We start from the raw sequence: 25042 nt of genomic DNA on the forward strand, positions 1-25042 counted from the left end.
CTATACATTAATAATATACATACAAAACTAAATTAGTTAGGCCGCCAAAATAGTTGTACTCTGTTCTATCTATAAGTAGTTCTAAGGTTACCCATCTGTACAACTATAAAAGAGTTAAATAAATAAAAATAAATAAATAATTTAGTGAAATTATGGTAATCAAAAGAGCGGATATAAAACGATTAAAAAACGTTACAAATTTTTATTTCATTTATGTCATTTTTCCTGCCCTGTTTTGTTTTGTTTCATATTGTTGTGTATTTTGTTTAAAATATTAAAGTAGGTACCTACCTATGCATTCGTAAATAAACTTCTTCTTCTAAAAGTTAAACAGTTCGTAATTTTCAACAACGATCTTGAAACAAACCGCATCTTCATTACCTAATCTATGACGAGTCTATCCGCCCAAATCTGCTAGCAACCGCCCGCCCAGCCCTGACCAATTAGGTCTCGATACTATTAGCTAAGTGACGGAGCCTCCTGTTTGTACTAGTTAATGGAAAATGGAAATAATTCAATTACTTACGTGTTGTGTGGGGATGGAAAATTTTGTGATCAGTTTTCTGGATGAATCTAGCACATGTATAGTGAAGTATTTGTTACCGGGAAGGTTTGCATGTCTACGATAAAAGCCTTGACGTAGGCAAAGTTTACTAAATAGTTACTACGGTGTAATTTTGCATATTAGATATATCTAGAGGTCCTTTACAATATAATAAAAAAATAGAAAATGCTTTGTTTTTAACGTAAAAAGTATCAAAAATCAAAAATAAATCAAATTATTATAGAACCTATATTATCTTATTCTTGATTGGGAAATTATTATTTTTTATCTTGGATTTAAAATAGTAGAAATGAATTAAGATTTAAGATATGAATATCAACTGGTAGTTAACACATTTATTCGAAAGTTACATAGAAATATCTTTCGCATCACTACATACCTACTATAAAACAAAGTCGCTTTCTCTGACATAGAGATGTCCCATCTTTAAAACTACGCAACGGATTTTAATGCGGTTTTTTTATTAGATAGAGTGATTCAAGAGGAATCTTTTAGTATATAATGTATTATTAGGTTTTAGACAAAGCGGGCGAAGCCACGGGAGGTAAGCTAGTTTTTTATAGTAAATAGATGTACCGTGTAGGAGTGAATTGAATTTAGATTAAAAATAAGTATTTTAAAAATAAAACAAACGCATAGTATTCATATCTTTATTAAAAACATTCACAAATGACTGACAAAAATCTTTATATAATTTTGTACTTATTCCAGGTATACATAATATGTAATTAATTCATTAAAAAGTATGTACAAATGTAAGTCCATTTTATTATACTTATGACATTATTTTCTTTAACTCACTAAAATATTCTTTTTCACTTATAGTTCTGATGATTAAGAAAACAATAACATTCAGTTTAAATAATAATGCGGTTAAAACTGGTGTCATTATTATTAATAAAATCTATTAGATTCTAGCTTTTATAATAAAATACACATTGGGAATGAAATCACGGTAAATCATTACAATATTCTATTTACAGTAACGAAATAAAAACTTGGCTCTGGCTAAAGTTAAGACTTAAGCCATTACAGAAAATACATTAAAAGCACAAAATAATAGATAGGTTATTTTTGTCATTAAATCTAAAATTTTCAAAAATTTTTGGCTCCAAATAATCACAATAAATAACCTAAAAATACATTTTTTTATAAAACAGTAGGTATGTAGAAGAAATTACGCATGAAATTACGCTGTATTTGACTTCCTTGGTAAAATAATAAATTATCTACTTATCAATAAAAAAAGGGTGACAATGCACAACCTACGTTTAAGTTTTTAGGTCATAGAAGTGATATTACATTAGTAAAATTATAATAGTATGATCACGTATGATGAAATAAAATAACTCCACTAATTACAATTATGAGATTCCATAAAACGTGACAATAATTTAAAAAAAATGTTTGCGATTATTATCATTTTACGTGTAAACCCGATATTTTAATCAAAATCAAATTTTGACGGTATAATAATAATTAACGATTGCAAACGTTAGCTTAAAAAACTAACGTTAAGAAACAGTACGTGCACAGTTACTTACATATTTCCAAAAACATTTTCAAAAAATACATTTTTAATTTTGGAATCCCAATTATAAACTTTTCCATAACACTAAAGAGTTATAAAACCTCATTTATTTGCTTTCAGCGACATCTGTGTCCGTAGAGTTGAAACCGGTTGTATCCTCTATGTAAAGCAAAATACGGGTGTATCCAGAAGGTTCTTTCAGGCTTTTGTTGTAGTGTATGTTCTTGGCCCAGGCACGGCAGCGGATCGCGATTTGTGCGTTGGCTGTAAGAAATACGAGTTAAAATCACAGACTAATAATAATATACTACGTATGTTAAAATAAATAAATTCTATGCGAAAGGAAGTAAATTACGAAATTTCGATATAAAATCAATTAATTCTATTTCAAAAAAAGATAAGAACGTTATTATTATTACTTGTTATGTAGAATCCATTTTGTAATTTAATAAAAGTCGAAAAATTAAATGACAAATTGTAATTATTTACCAATGGATTGTATTATATCTAAATTTTATAAATTATCCATACTAATATTATAAATGCGAAAGTAACTCTGTCTGTCTGTCTGTTACTCAATCACGCCTAAATTACTGAACCAATTTGCATGAAATTTGGTATGGAGATATTTTGATACCCGAGAAAGGACATAGGCTACTTTTTATTGCGAAATATGTACCACGGGCGAAGCCGGGGCGGACCGCTAGTATTTTATAAATATAGTACTGGCTATGGAATCATTTTACATTATCATACAATCTTACTTTTATTTTACCTACATTGTTAATAAAATTGAATCTCTATAACACAAGATTTTATTCACAGCTCAAATTCAAATGTTGACCTAAATGCTGACTAACAACCTTGCTCCAAAAATAATATAAAAAAACTTACGTATAGAAGTGACTTTAACCGCGACAACGGGACTCAAATACCCCTCTACATTAAGATAGGGGTAGAATCGACCCGGCAACCCCCTGCCCCAGGGGTATTCAATGTTTGTCGCGTTGACTGCTTCATCCTTGCAGGATACCCAGATTTGGTGGTGCTGGAAACAAATTGCAAATTAATGAATGGTCAGAATTTAAACGAGATCATCAGTCGCTATTTTTTTTAAGTTTGGATGCGTGTAAGTATATTGTTATTATTATGTATAATCGAAATTGATTAATACTTTACTGATTTTTACCTCAAGCTCTTGCAATGCGCCTATGTGTTCCTGTAAATCACTCGGCATATCTTCGGGCAGGCTGTTTACGTCGTAGTATTCTGGCTTCCAGCCGTAAATCTGAAAAAGAAAAAAATGCAAAAAATTATATTTAGTACCTAAGTAGTAATTTATTTATTTTTTAACCGACTTCAAAAAAAGGAGGAGGTTATCAATTCGGCCGGTATATTTTTTTTTTTTATGTATGTACACCGATTACTCCGAGGTTTCTGAACCGATTTACGTGATTCTTTTTTTGTTGAGGCGGGATGGTGTCGAATTGGTCCCATAAAAATTTTATTCGGATAGGCCCAGTAGTTTTTATTTTATGAGCATTTTTGTCTGTAGGTATTTGTAAATTTTGCAAGTGCAAGTTTGAAGTCGGTTGTTTTTAACGCAGTTATCACTTGTTAGAAAAAATCTTCTAATCTTAGTGGTCAAAATGCATGGAATATTATACATATTAGTATTTTATATGGTCTAACGCTCACCTTATTTAATTTAATAAAAAAGCAGGGCGTGTCTGGATACCCAAAATTATCATCCGCTTTGCAGTCTTTCTTTGCTGAATACCAGTCTTCGGTTTCATAATCTGAAATGTGTTAAATTTTTATTTTACTTGTTCATTACTTATGAGTAAATAATTAAGCACACCTTTTAAATTTTTATTTTTGTTAAGTCTATTCCAATCTCCTTAATTACCCCATATACAGTATCTGAAACTTCTCTATTATTTTTATAAGCTACACATATTTGTGAGCGTAGTGCATTCATTAGCACAGAACAATATATATTTAACTTTTTTTAATATAATGTATTAGTTAGTATAGAAGGCTGATGTTACTAATAAAATATAGATGGTACTGGTAAAAACGTCTATTAGGCGTCATAGCTCTGTGCAACTATAGATTTTTATTTTAATCGTATTACATAGTGAACCTTCAGCCTACCACTAAAGAAATCTTTCAAATCATCCACAAAAACATCATAACTCGATGTGTTTGTGTTCTTGTAGCGTAGACCAAAGCCAGCGGTTGGTCTGAATGCTACGCCTGGATTCGCTCCTGAAATTTAAAAGGATGTTTATTATTATTTCAATATTTAGTATCAGTTAAGACTGATGTTCATTATTATATTGTAAAAGGTTTTAATACGCTTCTAAGTTATCTTATTTCCATACCGCAAGGTTGAATTGATATTAAAGTACCTAGAGGTGTCTAAAATGTTAACGTATTATTTTACATCTGTGGTTTTAAACTTCCAAGCAAGTAATAAATAATAATACGTATATCAAATATGTTGTTTGTTTTGTATGACAATATCTATAATAAATATTTTACAAGTAACAAAAAAGAGGAACAATTAATTTCTGTGTTCCAAGCCTTTCAATTTTTTTTGGAGCAGAGTTTGGAGCTCGGGAACTACTGGTCCGATTAGAAAAATTCTTTCGGTATTAGATAGCCCATTTATCGAGGAAGGTTATAGGCTATATATCATCTCGCTAAGACCAACAGGAGCGGAGCACTGTGGGTAAAACCGCGGAGCACTGCTTGTCTAATATAAATGGTAAAGCTCAAAACCAAATATTACTTGAGACTTCGTGAACTTACCAATTAGAGAACTGTCTAGAACAAACTTAGGTTTCTTATCATCCAGGGTCAGGAACAGGACACCCATGCAGGTAGCGAAAAGCAACGCCAGCACCGCGTAGAAGATCAGGTAGAATGCCAGAACTATACCTGAAATGATAGAAATCTAATTTGAAATAAGATATTTCGTTTTTAATCTTATTTTCGACTTGTCACTCGCCCTGGCTTAAAAATAAGCATAGCATTACCGCTCCGAAATAATACTTCTTTCTTCTGATGAAAGAGTGTTTAAAAATCGCTTTGAGATGGATCGGAAATCGAATAGAGAAAATAAATCTATGCGTGTTTAATATTAATGTAGAATTTAAATACTAAATACCTACGGGATACGACTACGATTCCAAGGAGACAGACATATTAATATAAATCTCAATTATCCTAGCAATTTAACAATTGTCCTGGGAATCGGCAAAAAGCCCATGCGTCAAATCGGTCAGGGAAAATGACCTAAATTTCACCTACTATGTCCCCTAGTGAGTTTAGGCACTAGGGGATACTTTTTTACTAACGAGTTAGGACATGGACACTCAAGAACGTTTATTATTAATGTCCACTTCCTGACAGGCATCATAAATTTAGTATATTCGTGTGTGAGGGGACAGGAGACCTGTAACCCTAATGTATATAGTTATATTTATCCAAAGTCCATTCGGATCTCGAATCTCCATTTAGGTTTCTTCTTCAAATGCTAAAAAAGTTAGTACCTATACATTCTGTATATCATCGTTATTATAGTATGTACCTACCATGGACATTTCGTCTACAGTATTCTGAATATTGTATTTGTCGCAGCCAACTGGATAAGTCAACCGTTTCATTAATAGCCTAGGCTATCGATTAAATGCCGCTATGTTAGTAATAAATGATATTATCCAGTCATAATAAGAAAAGTTAATTAAGCGGTGTTGCCTGTTGTTTACATAACAGGTTATAATTAAAACTGCTGATTTTACCAGTTAGTTGCAACTTATGCATAATTACGTACGTAAAATAGAAGTAGTATTCTATAATAATAGCCTTGACAATGCGTGCACTTTATGAATAAAACAATGCACTGCCATGCACCTTTGTACGTTCATCACATAAAAGTGACCTGAGGGAATTCGTTTCAAATCGGTGGTTATTGAAAAACTATCGTAAAGTTTACAAGAAAAAAAAAACATAAGTTTAATTTGATGAAACTTGAGCCATTGATAAACCTACCTAAGATAATATTTTATCTGAAATCTCAGAATTTCGCTTGCATCGAGAAGCCGAGCTAATAAATTAACATAGTAGATATTATTACTTCAAAGTTTTGCAACATTTCTATATACATATCTAGACAAATTGTATTGTAGGTACTAGAAGAGTTAGAAATAGGTATCCTGGACACTAAAGCTACTGCCTTCTAGGTATGTCTTGAAGAATCTCCTAATCATATCAAATATTCTTTTGGTCTCACATTTACAATAATCAGTGACTAAATATGAAACCATGAAAGGTACACTAACCCTAAAACTTTCAACAATCAGGTCAGTTCCGATATTTACAGTAAGGTATTGCGTCTGTGCTATTTCTGTTTCATGTGACGTCACGGCGACTGTCATTCCGCTATATAAATGTGATGTACAGAACTAATTTATGTCTAATGTCCACTATTATACAATATATGGAATGAAGAAATAAGTGCAAATTGAAAGCAAGATTTTGGTTGTAATCGTGTGAAAAAAAATTATATTTGAGGAACCCTTTTCCACTTAGCGAGGAATTCTAATAATGTAAAATTAACTCTGTAGTTAATAATGATTAAAATCAAAATATGACTGAAAAGCACATCAGTATCATCTACAGTCTACACTCTACAGCTCTGAGCCCACGTGGTAACGCTTCACATATTCTTGGGCAAATTGCATCGTAAAGCTTTGTCCATAGGTACTAAAACAGATTTCTTCATAATATAATTTCCATAAACAGCAGTTTATGGAAACGTAACACAAGTATTTTATACTTATCGCGGGCACCAGTCTCTCATTAACAATGTAGGTATGTGTTTATTGTATATTTGTGATGAGAAAATAAATTAATTTAATTTATTTAATTTAATTTATTTATTTATTTATTTTTGGTAATCTAACTGCTTTACATGTTAATATCTAAGGTCACAACAATAGGTTTAATTTAACAAATTGCCAATAAAGGATTACAACATATTAATCTACTGTTAGAATTGTTTTTACCCGCATCGTCTACATATTCACAAGCAGTTTACTCCTGTGGTTTACTCAACAATCTTAATCCTGCCTGCTTCACTTGAACTACAAAATAAACACTCAGCAAAAAGCGTGAGAGCTAAAATCTTCAATACACGTATTTAAGCATATTGAATGCCTCACCCTTCCATGCTCGAAAGACCACAAAAGAACAAGTCCTTGAATGTATAGGAGTGGTAAAGGCTGATGGTTATTCAAATGGTAATCAGATATTCAATGGTGAGGGTCATGTATTGACTGTGGCGAATAAATTGCGAACATTTATAATGGATAAAGGATAAATAATAAACGTTTAGTAGTAGTTTGACGATTCTGAACCTGAAACTAGGTTTTATGGAATACAAACGTCATACTTACCTATTTAAGTAAATCTAACTCAGTCGGCTGTTAATTAATTTGATTGTAATTTATGAATATGTAAAGAAAATATAAATTAATTGATGAGTATCGTCAATGTAAATGTAGCTAGACATCCCGAAAGCGTATCGACCAGCTTTATTAACCGACTTCAAAAAAAGGAGGAGGTTATCAATTCGGCCGATATGTTTTTTTTTATGTATGTACACCGATTACTCCGAGGTTTCTGAACCGATTTACGTGATTCTTTTTTTGTTCGATGCGGAATGGTGTCGAATTGGTCCCATAAAAATTTTATTCGGATAGGCCCAGTAGTTTTATTTTATGGGCATTTTTGCAAGTGCAAGTTTGAAGTCGGTTGTTTTTAACGCAGTTATCACTTGTTTACAGATCTCGTTTTCTTTACCGTTGATAAGGCAATTTTATCCACTCCTTCTATCCTTATATTAACTTATTTAATTGTATTTAAATCTTTCCTTATATTAACAACTTCACCGCTCTGAAGTTTATAAAACAACTTATGGATAGGATTTATATGGGCACTATAGGATTTCATCTAGTGAATCATCTTTCAGGTATAGATAATAGTTATGAGTATTTACAGAGACTGGAAACGTTTAAATTGTCAATAACACGCTTTACGATGCCAGCAGCATCAATAGAATGGTTCAAAGTCTTTGCCAAATTGTGGATTTCAGTCTCCCATTCACACGTCATAGATTTACTGTGATTTTATGTAAAGGGACACGTCATTCTAGATTTTAAATGTATGATACTATTTAAATAATATTATAAATATCAGAAGCGTAGCGTGCCTTGGCGGGGCCCCGTATAAAAAATTTGTTTGGGGGCCCTTAGGAAGGGTAAAGACTTCTCACAAAAGAAAAAAAAATGTTTGCATAAAATTTAAGAAATATTTATTCATCATAATTAAGTTTCTATCTGTCACTTATTCCAAAATTTTTACAAACACACAGGAGGCGAGAAAATTGCTTTTTTTTTTTGACTTTTATCATTTCTGAAAAAAAAATTTTGGGAATTTTTTAGTAATTTTTGCTTACGCACGTTGGGGTGGCGCGGGGGCCCCGTATAATTATTGATACGGCAGATACGGCGGTAGCTACGCGCCTGATAAATATGCTATTTGTTATGGGTATGAAATTTTTGGTTTATCATCCTTTCAAAAACTACACGGAACTGAAAATTTGGCAGAGGAATATATATCATACTGATTTATATTGGCTCGAATTAACATAAATATTAAATACACATGTTGATGCTTTTATCGCTGTATCAAATAATTTAGTACTAACTGACCTGAAACAATATTGCTATTTCACATTCGTGCCATTTGAAATCTATACTAATATTATAATGCTGAAGAATTTGTTTGTTTGTTTGAACGCGCTAATCTCAGGAACTACTGGTCCGTTTTGAAAAATTCTTTCGGTGTTAGATAGCCCATGTATCGAGCAAGGCTATATATCATCACGATAATACCAACATGAGCGGAGAAATGCGGGTGAAACCGCGGAGCACAGCTAGTAAAAAATAAAGCTAGAAAGACATTAACTCAATGTAGAAAGCCCTAAAAATTAAAATTGAATTATGTCTAATTGCTGATTATATCTGACTAGAAGTGATTTGAATAATCAATGTGAGTAAATAAATTGGATTTCCTAGATATTATTTATAAACCACCGTCTTAATTAATTGTGAACTATTTTTTGAAGTTCATAAATCTAATAAAGAATGTTTATAAATCGTAAAGCATTTGGTGAGCAGATTTTACTGTTTATAAAGGGCGTAACGATTAGGTATGAGTTATTTTAATATTGAAGGTCTTCGTATACGTAATCTACATAATTTTCCATTTCCTTGACCTTATAGATAGCGATTCCATAGCAAGAGTTCGCTTCCTCCTGAAGTTATTAAGAAAAGTAGATTGATTAGTAAAATACCAAACAGATCAGTCGCTTATAAAAGCTTATAACATTAAAAGATAAATTTACTCGATCGAATATTAATTGACTTAAAAAGTTATGTCCCATTAAAAATGCATTATATTATCAGAAGTATTTTTAAATCTTACTAGCTTTCCGCCCACGACTTCGCTTACCTACATGCACATCAGTCATTATCGCAGGAAGACGGTATAATTCCTCAATTTACTTCAGGTAATTTGAGAAAAATTAGTGTAGTCAGAGATCATAATCTCTGGTCTTCAACTATCTCGATGCCAACGTTGTTGTTCCGGCAAACTTTGCTTTGGCTTACTCTTATCACTGAGGCCATAAGGGTATGAAAAATAGATGTTGACCGTATTCAGACCTACACGATATGCAGGCAAATTTCATGAGAATCGGTCAAGCCGTTTGGGAGGAGTTTAACTACTTACAGATACCACAGTTTCGAAATTTGTATAAAATATTGTAATTAATATTTAATTTATCCCCGATGTTATGATGACTAATGACTATGACAATTATAATCAAAACAAACAAACGTGCCAATTACCTCAGTTTTGTAAACAATAACGAAATTTAAAACGTATCTATACATATAATAAATCTGTAGAAGGGTCAATTCTGTACATTGAAAATATTGAAAAAATAAATAGCAGGGGGTGTTACTGGATCGATACCAAACCCAAATATGTGATTAAAAAAATTTTTGTCTGTCTATCTGTCTGTCTGTCTGTCTGTCTGTCTGTCTGTCTGTCTGTATGTGAAGGCATCACGTGAAAACTAGCGGTTCGATTTCAATGAAACTTGGTATAATTATACCTTATTATCCTGGGCGTAAAATAGGATACTTTTTATACTGGAAAAATACGTAGAAAAAAATTAATCTTAATTTTTCAGTTTTATCCATAGACGTTGTTCCGTAGAACCGCGAACACACGTTGCGTATTATTATAGGCCTAGCCGTATTTGGGAATTGGGTCCAATAGATATTTATAAGATGTTATTGACAGAGGTACCTACTCAAAATGGAGAAATAACCATCCACGCGAAGACCGACATCCGCGCGGACGGAGTCGCGGGCGGAAGCTAGTAATTAAATATAACCTTTAATCTTTGTTATGTATCCAATTTCAACATTTGGCAATAAATGAATAAAATATAATATCCTGCAGTGTATTTAAAATAATACTTTATAATTAAAAATTACTTTTCTTATCGAATTGTCTGTGAAAATAACTAGTATTATTCGTTAAATCGCCATACATACCTATAAAACAGTACATTATAATAAATATAATATATTGAGCTAGTAACTATACGCATAATGCAATGCTAATTTATTAAAACAACGTTATTGTACAAACGTAGGAAGATATGTACATATAGCTTTATAATTATGACAATATTTGCACTTGGTAACTAATAGCTATCTATTTAATTGAGCTAGATAGTGTAAAAAACAGAATAAGGTTTCCTCAACCTTAATCTGAATTTTAAATTTTATAAATTGAAAAGAAGTCGGTATAATTAAGATCATTTTGGTTTAAGGAGTCTCAGGTCTTAGGAGATCTTAGAAATCTTTTGCACTTGGAAGAATACCACTGAGCATCATCAGCTTTTCAATTTATTTACCCTCAGTGAAAAAGAACGAATCTCTATATCAGTCATAGAATTGATTAAAATTAAAAAGTGTTTAAGTAAAGTTCAAACTCTGCCCCACCGCCCACGTATTTATTATTTAAGTTGCCAAACTTGACCAAACCAAAATAAAACTTAAACATTCCTTCTAAGATATTTCCTCACAGTCCGTAGGTATGCTGGGTTGCTGGGTGTCCCACCGTCGCGTCGCGTCGGTCGGTATTTTAAGCTCAATGGACGTAATAGTTTTGTAGGTATACGCTGAGTACGTAAAAAATACTTATAAAATTCCAGATGCATTTTTTATGAATTCTTAAAACTCTTTCGGCCTTACTACCATTTTCTACCATAGCTGTGTCCTGCTGTTGCTCACGTGAAACGTCAATCATAAAAACAAGACAGGTTATTGCAATAACTAATCCATTGCATAGCGAATGGATAACATTTTATTAGTAAGACCGTTTGTGTAGGTACACCCCTTACAAGCAACCCGCCCAACTTTGCCACCCGCACGTGAGCTATCGTGATTATGTTTTCATAGACAAAATGCTCACATTAGCGAAGCGTTATATTATATGCGGCTGCGCGAAGCTAGAGAAGAAAACATGAATTTTAAGGAAAAATTTAGCAAAAAATGTTTGGCGTAATTTTGTTGTTTATCTAAGTATTTTTACGTGATCAGTGTATGCAAGACTACAAGTCTCTTCGCGCTTAGTATACCGCATAGAGTAAGTATACCGGTAGTGGCCAGTGGGACACCCTGTATATTTCATTTCTGTCTATACATAGAAATTCATAACAAATAATTACGTAAGTTTCACAATTCCAGAAACCATAGCCCTATATAGATCGTGTTCGAACTATAGCCATTGTTTTGATAAACAATCTGCTTGCATAGGAGTAATGCAAGCACATAATCATAATATTTGAGTATCGTATTAAATCGTTTAAATATTTGATGTCGTTATTGTATACTGGTAGTGTGAGTGTTGTGTATCTGGGCAAGAAAATCTATTTGTTTTGAACTAGTAACAGCCAATTACAGACTTGATCAGTCTGAAACAAAGGCTTTGAATAAACACGAAAGTTTCTCAATTATTACCTAGCAGTCTTTTTTATGGTTGAATTTTTGGGCAATTTCAATAATATTATTGTCAAATCAAATAGGTAAGTTTATCGGTATTAATATGTTTTACTGTGAAATTTCCAAGTTGTAGGTAAGTATTTGTACTATGGGTATAATTTCAAAATGAATTAGTCAAACTCGACTAAAATTGCAACTAAATTAACTTTTGTTATGACATTTTTCAAGTGAAACTTGAGCGTAAGGCGCGTTGAGAGTAATTTCAAGATCGTGTCATGGAAATACCGTCACGTCAAGTCGACGATTTTGGTGGGCATCTTTAAATCATGGCAAGGAAGTGTGACTTCGGACACGGATGGTCGACACACACGCTCTTTTTTAAATTTTCGCTTGTTTTAAATTAGGAAAAACTATGCAAAGTGCACGAGTATCGATGATAATTGTTTCCTTTATATTATTAAGTACCAAGGTGAGCGGTATAACTTTATATGACCACCTAAATGGGCCCTGGCTTCCATCATTTTATATTATTAGTTTTTTCCGGGCGGTTTATTGCCGGCAGTTTGAACTTTTGTTTGAATTTAGAAACACAACTGCATATTTCTAAATAAAAAAAAATTGAAAAGAAGTTAAATCATAAAAAATGTGTGCGTGTACTAGTGTACACATGTATTAGAAGTCAAATTTAAATTTATTTATTATTAAACATACATACATACAATTACAATTACAATTTATTACAATTAATATTCGTGTAAAATTATATAAATAAAGAAGTGAAACTTCTTTATGGCCTTATTTTTCAAAAAATAATTTACTATATGAGTATGGCCGCCAAAAATTGTACATTCAATTTTTTGAAATGCTTATTTTCCTTTCCATACTAAAATCATGTGTCCCACTTAGTCATCTCACACTTTGAAGTCACAAAATTATGCAAAAATCTATTGATACCTGTAAAATTTTGGTATTTCTAAATTATTCTGTAAACTTGTGGATAGTTTTAACAAGTTCTAATAAAAATAACATAAAAGAAATTAATATAAAACTCACTTAAAACTATGTCCCACTTTTTTTCACGAATGATACTTCACGCACGGTTACCATGAAATAACACCCTAAATAACTAGATATCCAAGCCACAAAAATATTTTTAAGTAGTGGCAACACCGATTTACATGTTGGCCAACCTTTAGAAGAAAAATCGCCATTTTGTTACTGTCAAAGTTAATCGAAAGGTAGTCGGCATTTTTGCTTCGCAACATTTTAATAATTTTGAGTGAGAATTATGCAAGGTAAGAATACAAATTTACTATATTATTTAAATTATGTGTGTAGCTTTAGTGACCTAGTAACAAATCAAACTATGCGGCGTCTTATTACTACAATACTTTGGCGAATAAAGGCTTTTTAGGTTATGTCCAACCATATTTTTATTCACGAATGATACCATGTGTTACTATTGTGTTACGTAACATCCGTGAGCGGCTCTTAGGGGTAGTACTTGATGGGTTTTGGGAAGGAAAAAGCAAAGATTGTTAAATAAACTTAAGATTCTTTATTAGACGATGCGCGTAGAGTACGAAGGGTAAAGACGGAAGAGAGAAATTATAAGATGACACATAGGTATTTGACATACACATTTGTTTATACAAACTCTTTTCACCAACACTGGCCCTTAAACAAATGTGTAGGTACATAATTATTGTACAAAATTAAACAAGTTTAGTTTTTACAATTTAAGAATTTAACAAATTTATTGTAAACCTAAACACGTTACAAACTTATAATGCTTTTCTTTAGTAAGTGGTTTTGTTAAAATATCGGCAGTCATTTCAGAAGTACACAAATAATTCAAATTAACAATATTATCTTTTACAACTTCTCTTATAAAATGATGCCGCACATCTATATGTTTCGTACGAGCATGATACATAGGATTCTTACACAATTTTTGTGCTGATTGGTTATCATTAAAAATCGTAACAGAACAATGCCTACCTAACAATTCATACAACAGAGTTCTTATGAATAACGCTTCTTTACAAGAATCTGATAGAGCCATATATTCTGCTTCTGTGCTAGAAAGAGCGACTGTTCGCTGTTTTCTACTTTCCCACAATACAGAACAGTTCCCAATTTGAAACACAAACCCAGTGTACGACCTACGATCGACCTCACACGAAGCCCAGTCAGCATTAATATACCCATTGATGTCTAGACCACTTCTACTAAAAACAAGTTTGTAGTTTACAGTACCCTTTAAATACCGTAGTACGCGTTTCGCGGCCTTCCAATGACGCTGATCATAACAATCATTATACTGGCTCAGCATGCTTACCGCGTGCGCGATGTCTGGCCTGGAGCTAACTGAAATATAATTTAAACAACCAATTAAATTTCTATATTCCAAATTCTCCTCCTTTTTATCAGCCTTTACAAGTTTCAATCCCGATTCCATTGGAGTTTGAGCTGGCTTACAGTCAGTCATATGAAAACGGTCTAAAACATTCTTTATGTAACTAGACTGATCAAGATAGATATTATCTTGGTTTCTTGTGATGCGCATACCAAGTATATGGCTGGCTGGCCCTAAATCCTTCATTTCGAATTCTTGCATGAGTTTCTTCTTTATTTCAACTTTCATTTGTGAATTTCTGGTTGAAAATAATAATATATCGTCCACATACAACCCAATGATGACTAATTCTTCACCATTTGATTTAAAATACACGCAGGGCTCTGAGGACAGTCTTCTGAAACAAAGTTTTGTAACCAACACATGGTTTATCTTTTCATACCAAGACTTCGAAGCTTGCTTTAGGCCATAAATTGCTTTATGCAATTTATATACTTTATGCTCACAGCCTTTTACTTTATAACCTTCCGGTTGTTCCATGAAAACTTTTTCTTGCAAATCTCCATTTAGAAAAGCAGTTCTTACATCCAAATGATCGATATCCATCTGCTTTTCAGCTGCTAAAGCCAATAATATGCGAATAGTGGAATATCGAACCACTGGAGAAAAAGTTTCCTCGTATAATCAATTCCATAGCGCTGTGTAAAACCTTTAGCTACCAATCTGGCTTTATACTGCTTTAGATTTCCATCAAGATCTTTCTTTTTCTTAAAAACCCACTTGCACTTAATCGGTTTTTGATCTTTAGGTGGATCAGTTAATGTCCAACATTTATTTTTAATAAATGATTGATACTCATCAGCCATTGCTTTCTTCCAGTGAACAGCTTCAGCCCCTCCTAGAGCTTCTTGAACTGTCTCTGGTTCATCTCCAATGCAGGTCAGCATTGCAGTACACGCACTGTCATATTCCGATGTATCCATCGCATCTTCAAGTGTCGATTCACCTGGAATGTAAGTGACATCGGAAGGATCAACAGAACTACTGCTGTCAGAGTCATCTAACTCAAAAATACACTGTCTTCTGGGATTAGTTACAATCTCATTTTCTTCCCCTTTTTCTGGTGATAGTGAATTTTCAGACTGTGCCACTTCAACATGAGAATCATTTGAGTTTAAATTCTCAGTCTGTAAATTATTTATCATCATGAAAAAATCACCATTTTCACATTTTTCAGTGTTTTTTGTATAGAATTTGTTTTCAAAGAAAGCAACATCCCTTGATTTAATAATTTTGCTGAGATTCTCTGGATCAATCAATCTATAACCCTTACTATTTTCACAATATCCTACAAAAATGTAAGGTTTACATTTTGAATCTAATTTCTTACGATTCTGTGTCAAGGCATAAACCACACAACCAAATATACGTAAATGGCTAAGATTCACCTTCTCATTAGTCCATTTTTCCTCTGGCGTGCTACCGTAGACTGCTTTTGTAGGGGATCGGTTCTTCAAATAAACAGCGGTATTGACCGCTTCTGCCCAGAACTGCCCATCTAAGCCTGCGTCTCGTAACATGCTACGAGCCTTCTCGACGATTGTCCTGTTGGCCCGCTCAGCAACACCGTTCTGCTGAGGCGAGTGCGGTATGGTAGTCTGGTGAATGATGCCGTTATCCTTCAAATATTCCTGGAATATAGAATTGACATATTCGCCTCCATTATCCGTCCTCAACAATTTTATTTTTCTATTGGTTTGGTTCTCCACCATTGCCTTGAAATGTTTGAAGTTGTCGAAAACTTCACTCTTATTTTTCAGAAAATAAATCCATGTTTTCCTACTACAATCATCAATAAACGTGAGGAAGTAACTAGCACCACCGAAAGATTTCACTGGCATAGGCCCGCATAAATCACTGTGTACAACACCTAACAGTTCATTTGACCTACTTTGTGCCTTCTTAGGAAAAGGTAATTTGCTAAGCTTCCCCTTAACACAAGCTTCACATTGACTGAACTGTGATTTATCATAAGTAATACCACTAGCCATACCTTTCATTAACAAATGCATACTCCTCATATTGAGATGTCCTAGTCTCCTGTGCCATGTCTCCTGCGTAACAGAGTTAGCAGCCGCCTGGAAACTCAGCTCAGTTTCTTTCTTACAGCTCTCAGATGCTTTCTTCTGCACTAAATCTTGAGCTTCTGTATTTACCTTGGTAGTCGCAGATTCTACACTATTCCCTGAAAACATAGAACAGCCACCACATCCTACCACACACAGATCACGCTCTCTAACAGATTCTGCAGTTTCTAATTGATAAACACCATTTTTATGTACAGCTGTAGCTGCTAGCTTTTTACCATAGAATATATTACAACATTTTTCCTTAAAAATAACTCTAAAACCCTTCCTAGTTAACGCACTGACTGACAACAAGTTTGTAGCTAAGTTCGGTACATGATAAACTTCACTGATTGTTTTGATGCCTAATTTCAAATTTACTTTTACATCACCACGACCAGCAGTAAATAATTTTTCACCATTAGCCACCTTGACTTCAGACACATAATCAGGAACAAAGTTATTTAGTATATTCCTGTCATGACACATATGACTACTCGCACCAGAGTCTATTAACCATATATCATTCTGCACACAAGCTGATAATGCTGTCAATAGTAACTGGTTTGTTGAGCTCTCCGCCTTAACTGGTTTCATAGATTTACAGTCCCTCGAGAAGTGACCAAGCTTCTTGCACTTAAAGCATTTGATTTTCTTACGTGCCGCCACCAAAGCTGTTGAACTCGTGTCACCTTTTTCATCACGTCGTTGCTTCTCCTGCATGAGCTTCGTTTTGACCACTTCACTCGACAACTTGATATTAGAATTTTCAAGTGCCATTATGAGTGGATCAAAGTCTTGCGACAAGCCACTCAGTAAGAGAACTGCAATGAAATCATCTTCCAGAGGTGAACCAATATCGTTCAGCTGATGACTTAGGTCGCTAATCTTCGCAACGTAAGCTTCCATGCTTTCACATTCGCATAATTTTGTTGCAAACAAAAGACGAAGCAAACTCAGTCTCCTTGACAACCCCTTGTCTTCGTACGCCTTTTGCAAATTAATCCATGCATCCCGCGCCGTCTCTGCGTTCCTTACATGCGTAAAAACCGAGGGCTTTACTGACAAACAGATCTTAGCAAGAGCTTTCTGAGATCTCTTCATATGAGCCGCATCTTTGACATCTTCAGTTTTATCTTCCGAAACGACGTCCCATAAGTCCTCGTGAATGAGTAGCATTTTCAGTTGGAACTTCCAATTACTGTAGTTTTCTATGCCGCTCAACTTCTCCACAGGAGCTAAAGTCGAAACCGATGTCGATGTCGCCATTTTTACATGTATGGACGGGCGTTTTAGTTTATTTATAAAATTACTTTTATTCTGCCAAAACTCAAAAATAATTATATACAGAGCAAAGATAACGTCCTGGGCCCATAACCTGATGGGTTTTGGGAAGGAAAAAGCAAAGATTGTTAAATAAACTTAAGATTCTTTATTAGACGATGCGCGTAGAGTACGAAGGGTAAAGACGGAAGAGAGAAATTATAAGATGACACATAGGTATTTGACATACACATTTGTTTATACAAACTCTTTTCACCAACAGTACTCACTAGAGAATCTAAACTTAAAAATTTACTTTTTTACATAAAGAGAACCCACTTCAAAAACTATCATGTTTCGGAAGTTAGTAACTTTTTTACTATAATAATTCGTATTCGTAATTAATATCATAAGTTGTGAATGATTCTTGCATTTGTAAGTATTATAGAAATACAAAATTTGAGAAATAAAACTTTTTCTTTAATATTTAAATTTGTTTTATTGAGTTTTAAAGTAATTTAATCAAATAATTTAATTAACAATATAAAACAGAAATGTAAAAAAAATCTCCTGCATTATTAGTTGTAATGTACACTAGGCTTAACAAAATCACGTATGTTACTATCAGTCACGTATGTTACGGTGTGTTACGACTTCACGACTGTTATTGTACAATATTTGGCGGCCATACTCATATGCAACTTTACAAAAAATATGTCGAATCACGCGTGGTAGGGATAAGAAAAAGATGGCGCGTAACGGAAAAAATGTCACGCGTAACAAAAAAATGTTACACTAAATTTTTTAACAACCCCGATAAAGAAGTTTCACTTCAATAAGGGAAATTTTTTTGTGAAAAATTGTGTACATATTAAAAAATGTGTGCGTGTACTAGTGTACACACGTAAGAAGTGAAACTTCTTTATGACCTTCTTTTTAATAATTTACTATATTCAACTTTACAGAAATACGTCGAATCACGCGTGGTAGGGATAAGAAAAAGATGGCGCGTAACGGAAAAATGTAACGCGTAACGAAAAAATGTTACACTAAATTTTTTCCAACGCCGATATAGAAGTTTCACTTCAAAAAGTTAAAAATTAACAAAGATTAATTTGAATAAAATAAGGTGAACTTTGTGTTTGGTGATAAGTAATATACAGCTGTATATTACAGTTTAATATACATACAATGTTAATTTTAATAATTGTTGATTAATATTATATTATATGTAAATATAATAGAAATTTAGAACTATTTCCAATTTACCAAACTCCACAAAATTAAAACGTAATAATGACGTATCACGTATGATTATAAAAACAATACATAATAAATAAACGGTGATAAATATTTTATTGGCCGACATTTATGCATAGGTTGGTTATTCATTATAGTGTACATAATTAGAAATTAAATTTTAAATCTGTCCGTATATCACTATCTAATAGCGAAGACCCACTGTTCAAAATCGATTTTAAAGGGGTCGGTTACATACAAACACACAGGTGAAGCTAATAAAAGCGTGTTAATAATAGTTTTACGTCCCTATCACCAAAACATCTCCCATACCATGCGTGCGGTATATTTTCCGAGTAATCGAAAACAAACAAAAAAGCGCGCTATCTATAATTAATGCATTCAAAATACAATTGATAAATGAATAATATAGGTACCTGCCACAATCATACACCTAATCTAAATGCAAATTGTTAGCCAAAATTGCATCTCTCAACCTATAACTATGTAATAATAATATATTTTAGAAAGTTACAGGACCTGCCTGCTGAGCCTGAAGCCTGAACTGCTGAGCTAAATTTGATAAATTTTGTTCACGTAGAAAAAAACTCTTAAAATTAATCCCTTCTAAACTATGTTTTGCTTTGAACACATTATCACATAAACAACAATTATTTGCAGCCAAAAAAATTAGTACTTATTATTCTTAATCCATTGAAACGGTAAATCCAGGTCATTCAAAAAGAACAATGCCTAGGTACAAAAGGGGATTAAAACCAGATTTATATAATACAAACTCACCCCATCGCTTCGGCGTCCTTCCCAAAAAGCTTTTCTCCTGTGGATTGTAGATCGCCTTACAAACCCTCTGCCAGAGAGGCCCAGCCTCAGGCGGCGCCCGAGCCCAGCCCGACGAATCAACACCGTTCGATTTGCCCGCCATTTCACAATATATTATAATTTAACTTTTCATAAACACGTCTGCTATCCTCGGCGGGTTGAACGCAACTGCGGCCTGCGCCCTACGGGCTGCGGTCTGCGCATACGCACGTGTTTGGAATCGTATGACATATGCGAACGATCGATGTACACAACACATTTCTGCCCACATTTTATTTGTGTAAATATAGATTGTCCGACTTGGATGGTGAGGGTACTGTTTTTCACCAGTTACACTAAATAATGAACAAATTGAGTAGGTACCTAACTAGGTGTCTATCATACAGCTACTGTAATATTATATTCAATATGCATAATTTTACATGCACCGACTTAATTTATTACACATTGTTCACAGAGGAATTGAACAAAGGACTTTTAAATTAATAAATCTACGTTCAAAATGACTTATCGCTCAACAAATTATATACAGAATATTTTTTTATTTACTATGCAGTCTGAGACTCGAACCCAGCACACGAAATTTTAATAAAATCCAATCCTTTCTCTATTAATATTTCTATAATTATTGATGAGTGTAATAACAGACAGTTAGGTACAATAAGTACTACATACAAAAATACCCTGTAAAATTTATAACACTCGCAAATAAATGCAATCGAAGTGAAAATTCGTTATCTTCATGTTTTAAATTTCACTATCGAAATAGAATAAAAATACATACTTATCTTAAAATTAATTAAAATTTTAATTAATTATTTATTACCACATTACGGTCGTCGACATATCGACTTTCTAGTGGGCTATGCGACTTGCCAAGTATTGTATAATCTGTGACATAAACTATGCGATCATTCTACTATATTCTACTAGCTTTTAAACGCGTCTTCACCCGTGTAGTCAAAGTAAATTCCCATAAGAGCATGCGTAGTACAAAGTAGCTTATATCACTTTCTAGCCTTCTGTAGGCTACAAACCTGTGGCTACAACTATATCCGGGACAAAAATCATCAGTTAGCATACGATGTATCTGTTTTTAAAAATAAAACAATATATTATACAAATAATTTTATTATCAAAAAATCAGGCACACAAATGCATTTGGACGGATACAATTACTCTTATTCTAAGTACACCAAAACAAAAAAACGGGTTTAATGCCCGTTTTCACCAACAACCCGTAAAATTTAAGTGTCACCTAAGTCAATTTAGGGAATACCTAACGTAAAATTTGCTTTCACCGACAGATAAGTGTCACCTAAATCGTTAGGTTTGGTAGTGATTTGAAGGGTCCCTTAAACTAAGGAACCCTTACTTAGGAGACTGTTTAGGGGTTATTGGTGAAATCGGGCATAAATCCGGTAATATTCACGCCTTACGGTAATGATTCACTAAATGCATAAGTAGGTATAAAGGATATGTAATGCTTAGCTACTTCATTTATATAATAATATAATAGTTAAAAATATATTTTATCCACATGGAATGATACATTTTCAAAAAAACCAACCTCAAAAGGTTAAAAAGGGAAAAAAAAGTATGTTAATTCATACAATTAGGTTCCTTTTTGGTAAAAAATATTATTAAATTGTAATAAGTCACTAGACAATTTTTACAATACACATGTAGGTATTATAAAAAAAGTAAGGTCAAGCGGGGCTATCCCGCCAGCGGGGCTACCCCGGCGTTTGGCTATAACTTTAGTTCTTTTAATTTTTTACTACACGGACATCTATGTTCAGATAGGGGAACTGCTTATTTTGGCATTAAAATATAGATGGCAGTACTAGCTCGTAAACTGTTTGAAAGAAACACAACTTTTGACAGGACGCCTTCTTTAAGTCTTGTATGACAAAATTTTTTACTAATCTTATTGTTGTAGATGGTCCGCCATTATAAACGCAAGAAAGAAAAAAACATATACTGATTTAACTATTCAGAAAGCCTTAGATGATGTTCGGGAAAACAAAATGACTATTTACGCAGCAGCAAAGTATTACGAGGTACCGAGATCTACAATACGACACCGTTCAAAGACGATATACCAGGCAAGGACTGGTTCTACGGCTTTAAAAAACGGAACGGACTGTCTATCAAAAAACCGCAAGCGGTAGAAATCTCTCGGCGTAGGATTGCAATCCGTTCGTAGTGTACGATTATTTTGATATATTAGAAAAAGTGGTAGAGGACCTAGATTTGAAAGACAAGCCAGACAGAATCTACAACTTAGACGAAACGTCTTTTTGTGAGGATCCAGTGAAAGCAAAGGTCATCGGAAAAAAAGGATTTCCGTCGACTAGGACCACCAGCGGACCAGGCAGAAATAATACCACAGTGCTCCTGGCAAAAAATGCCTGCGGGGACAAATTACCTCCGCTGATAATTTTTCAAGGCAAGTTTCTGTGGACGCAATGGCTTTATCCAAATGAGGAAGTGAAAACTGCGTATGCAGTAAGCCAACGAGGGTGGATGGAAATCACTATATTTGAAAAATATCTAAAAGAAGTCTTTGTGCCAGCGACAAATGGTAAACGGCCAATCCTCCTCATTTTTGATGGACATTCGTCCCACGTAGACTTAAATGTGATTGAATATGCAGTATCTGTCGGGATAACAATAATTATTAAACTTCCCCCACATTCATCTAATAGACTGCAACCACTCGATTGCAGTACGATGAAACCACTCAAAGATAAGTGGGAAAGTGAGATTATCAAATGGCAGAGGCTACACATAGGATCAAAATTACCAAAGCCAGAATTTGCTCGAATGCTGACAAAAATTTGGGATGAATTAAATCCTGTAATAATCCAAAACGGTTTTAGATATATTTGACAGACAAACAATGGAAAAATGGCTTTAACGTTTGAAGCCCAAAAAATTCAAATACATTCAGAAGAAATAATTGAGACTGATAACACCGTAGCTGAAACTACCCGTAATAGTACTGCAGCTATCGTACCAAGCCTATTGAAATTGGCATTGAAAAAAGTTAAAAGTTTGGAAGCAATTCAAGAAGAAAATATAGACCCGGAAATTCCTAACAACTGGATTTCAGAGAACCAAAACAAAAAGAAAATCTGGATTCAGTTAATGTACTAAAACAGTCACCATTGTCGTTGCGCTTCCATGTTTTTATTTATGTCGCCTTATTTTGCATACTCATTGTTTGTTTCTTGCAGACGTAATGGCGAGAGGCGATTAATGAATGAATACTTAATATGCTGCATTGATTCATTTGTTATAATTGCTTAAAAGGGCGTCGGTACAGGTGTTTTAATTTCAGGCCAAACTTTTTTCGCACGGAATAGCCCCGCTTGACCTTACATACTTTAGTGTATAAAATCGATTTTATCGGTATTAACTGCATTGTAAAAAAAAAACTATGTATGTACTCCAGATATACTTCAGTAAAAATGAGACTTTTTACCAAAATATAACGGTGTTATTTTTCAGTCTTCCCGCCTTCAAATCTGTAGGTGGGATTATCTACATAATATTAATTATTATTAGTTAATATTGTAAATTTATATAACCTATTTCATTAGATGCACAATAAACTGGACGGATTATGTTAATTTCACTTTACGAGTGTTATTACAACTAGAAAATATAGCAGCCATTCTTATACGTCATTAGAAAAATAAACGAAAAAAACAATATAATATGACCTTAGATTACAAAATAAAGTACAGATGGAGCATGACAACCACCCGTCGCCCTTGTCAAAGAAAATACGAAATCAAAAACAAATACGTCGCTGCACCAGTGCTATAGCGCATAAAGTGTCATGCAATACGTCAAAAAGGGTTTGCAATTTTAGTAAAAAAATGCCGTCTTGTGATAATAAAACGCTGTAAAATTTGTTCCCGAAAACAAAAAAAAGATAAAACATCGTTTCACAGGTTTCTGTAGATTATTTGGCTGATTTATTTCTTTAATACGAATAATAATTTTACAGATATGAAGGAATACAAAACTTCAACGTATGTTGCCAGTATTTTGAAAATGAATTTGCCATTTTTATTGGTAAAACGGTAAAATGGTTAAAAGATCTTCAGGGTAATGCTGTTGTATTTTTCGATCGTGAATGTGATTATTTGTATAGTGCACCTTGAACCTGTAGTTCATGATCATTATTAGATTATTTTAATAAGCATAATACATTATTTTGTTACTTTTATAAAGCTTAAAAAAGTCATAGTCGTTTTCGCTAGCGATTTAATTTATGTGAACTCCATGATGGATATGATGAAAATAAAATGTCCCGTATTCTCGACTAAAAACTACCGCTATTCGTATTAATATATTATGAAAAATAAAAAATAATATAATTATTATAGTTAATATTGAAACTTTTTTTATGTAATTTATTTAATAAAAAATGGAATACAATTATTTTGTCCATATATAACTTTAGTAGGCAGGTACTTTATGTAATAAAAGAATTTAAATAAAAATTAAAACTTGACTTCTCATTTATGTATATAGCCTACGTCACTACCGCCACTAACATAATAATTCAGATCATTGCAATGAAACCTCACAACTCAAAATCGGTCCAACGGTTTATACTGCAGGGCGTGTCAAAGAAATATTATACATACATCCATAAACTCGAAAAACATAACCCTCTTTTTTCCGTAGTCGGGGAAAAATTTGGGAAATTTTTCAATATCTGGCAACATTACACGCACACAGAAGCACCGTGTACGTACAGTGCAGCGGCGAAATGACAGCACACATAGCTTTATTGAAAATGACGATAAATTATTCGGGTTAGTTCGGCAACGCTCCATCTGTCTTTTATTTTGTAATCTAAGAATATGACATATGTGATAAAGATTCCTTGTAATATAAAAAAAATAAACACTGTCATGAAAAATGTTGAAAAAAAAAAACATC

At 33.3% G+C, this 25042-nt stretch overlaps 1 protein-coding gene and 1 long non-coding RNA gene across 2 annotated transcripts; both read right to left on the reverse strand.

Annotated features, from left to right (window-relative positions):
* Nucleotides 1-1885: 1885 nt before the first annotated feature.
* Nucleotides 1886-20263, reverse strand: LOC123705878 (sodium/potassium-transporting ATPase subunit beta-1-like). Its single transcript, XM_045654958.1, has 7 exons — nucleotides 20039-20263; nucleotides 4914-5042; nucleotides 4254-4367; nucleotides 3795-3895; nucleotides 3286-3384; nucleotides 2991-3144; nucleotides 1886-2360 (listed from the first exon to the last, which is right to left on the reverse strand). The coding sequence occupies exons 1-7, from the start codon at nucleotides 20178-20180 to the stop codon at nucleotides 2203-2205; spliced, it is 897 nt and encodes a 298-aa protein (XP_045510914.1). The 5' UTR covers nucleotides 20181-20263; the 3' UTR covers nucleotides 1886-2202.
* Nucleotides 20264-21192: 929 nt separating this feature from the next.
* Nucleotides 21193-25025, reverse strand: LOC123706080. Its single transcript, XR_006753363.1, has 2 exons — nucleotides 24969-25025; nucleotides 21193-23808 (listed from the first exon to the last, which is right to left on the reverse strand). It is a non-coding gene; the product is annotated as an uncharacterized LOC123706080 (long non-coding RNA).
* Nucleotides 25026-25042: the final 17 nt, after the last annotated feature.

This window comes from Colias croceus, chromosome 3 (genome assembly GCF_905220415.1).
Source record: "Colias croceus chromosome 3, ilColCroc2.1".
NCBI classification, from domain to species: Eukaryota; Metazoa; Arthropoda; class Insecta; order Lepidoptera; family Pieridae; genus Colias; species Colias croceus.

What these genes read in the sequence shown, in the direction of transcription:
- LOC123705878 (XM_045654958.1), bottom strand. Translation starts at nt 20,180, where the DNA reads ATGGCGGGCAAATCGAACGGTGTTGATTCGTCGGGCTGGGCTCGGGCG. An exon ending in AAGGACGCCGAAGCGATGGG is followed by an intron (nt 5,043 to 20,038) that starts GTGAGTTTGTAT and finishes CTATCATTTCAG; the next exon opens with GTATAGTTCTGGCATTCTAC. An exon ending in TTTTTATTAAATTAAATAAG is followed by an intron (nt 3,385 to 3,794) that starts GTGAGCGTTAGA and finishes TTTCTTTTTCAG; the next exon opens with ATTTACGGCTGGAAGCCAGA.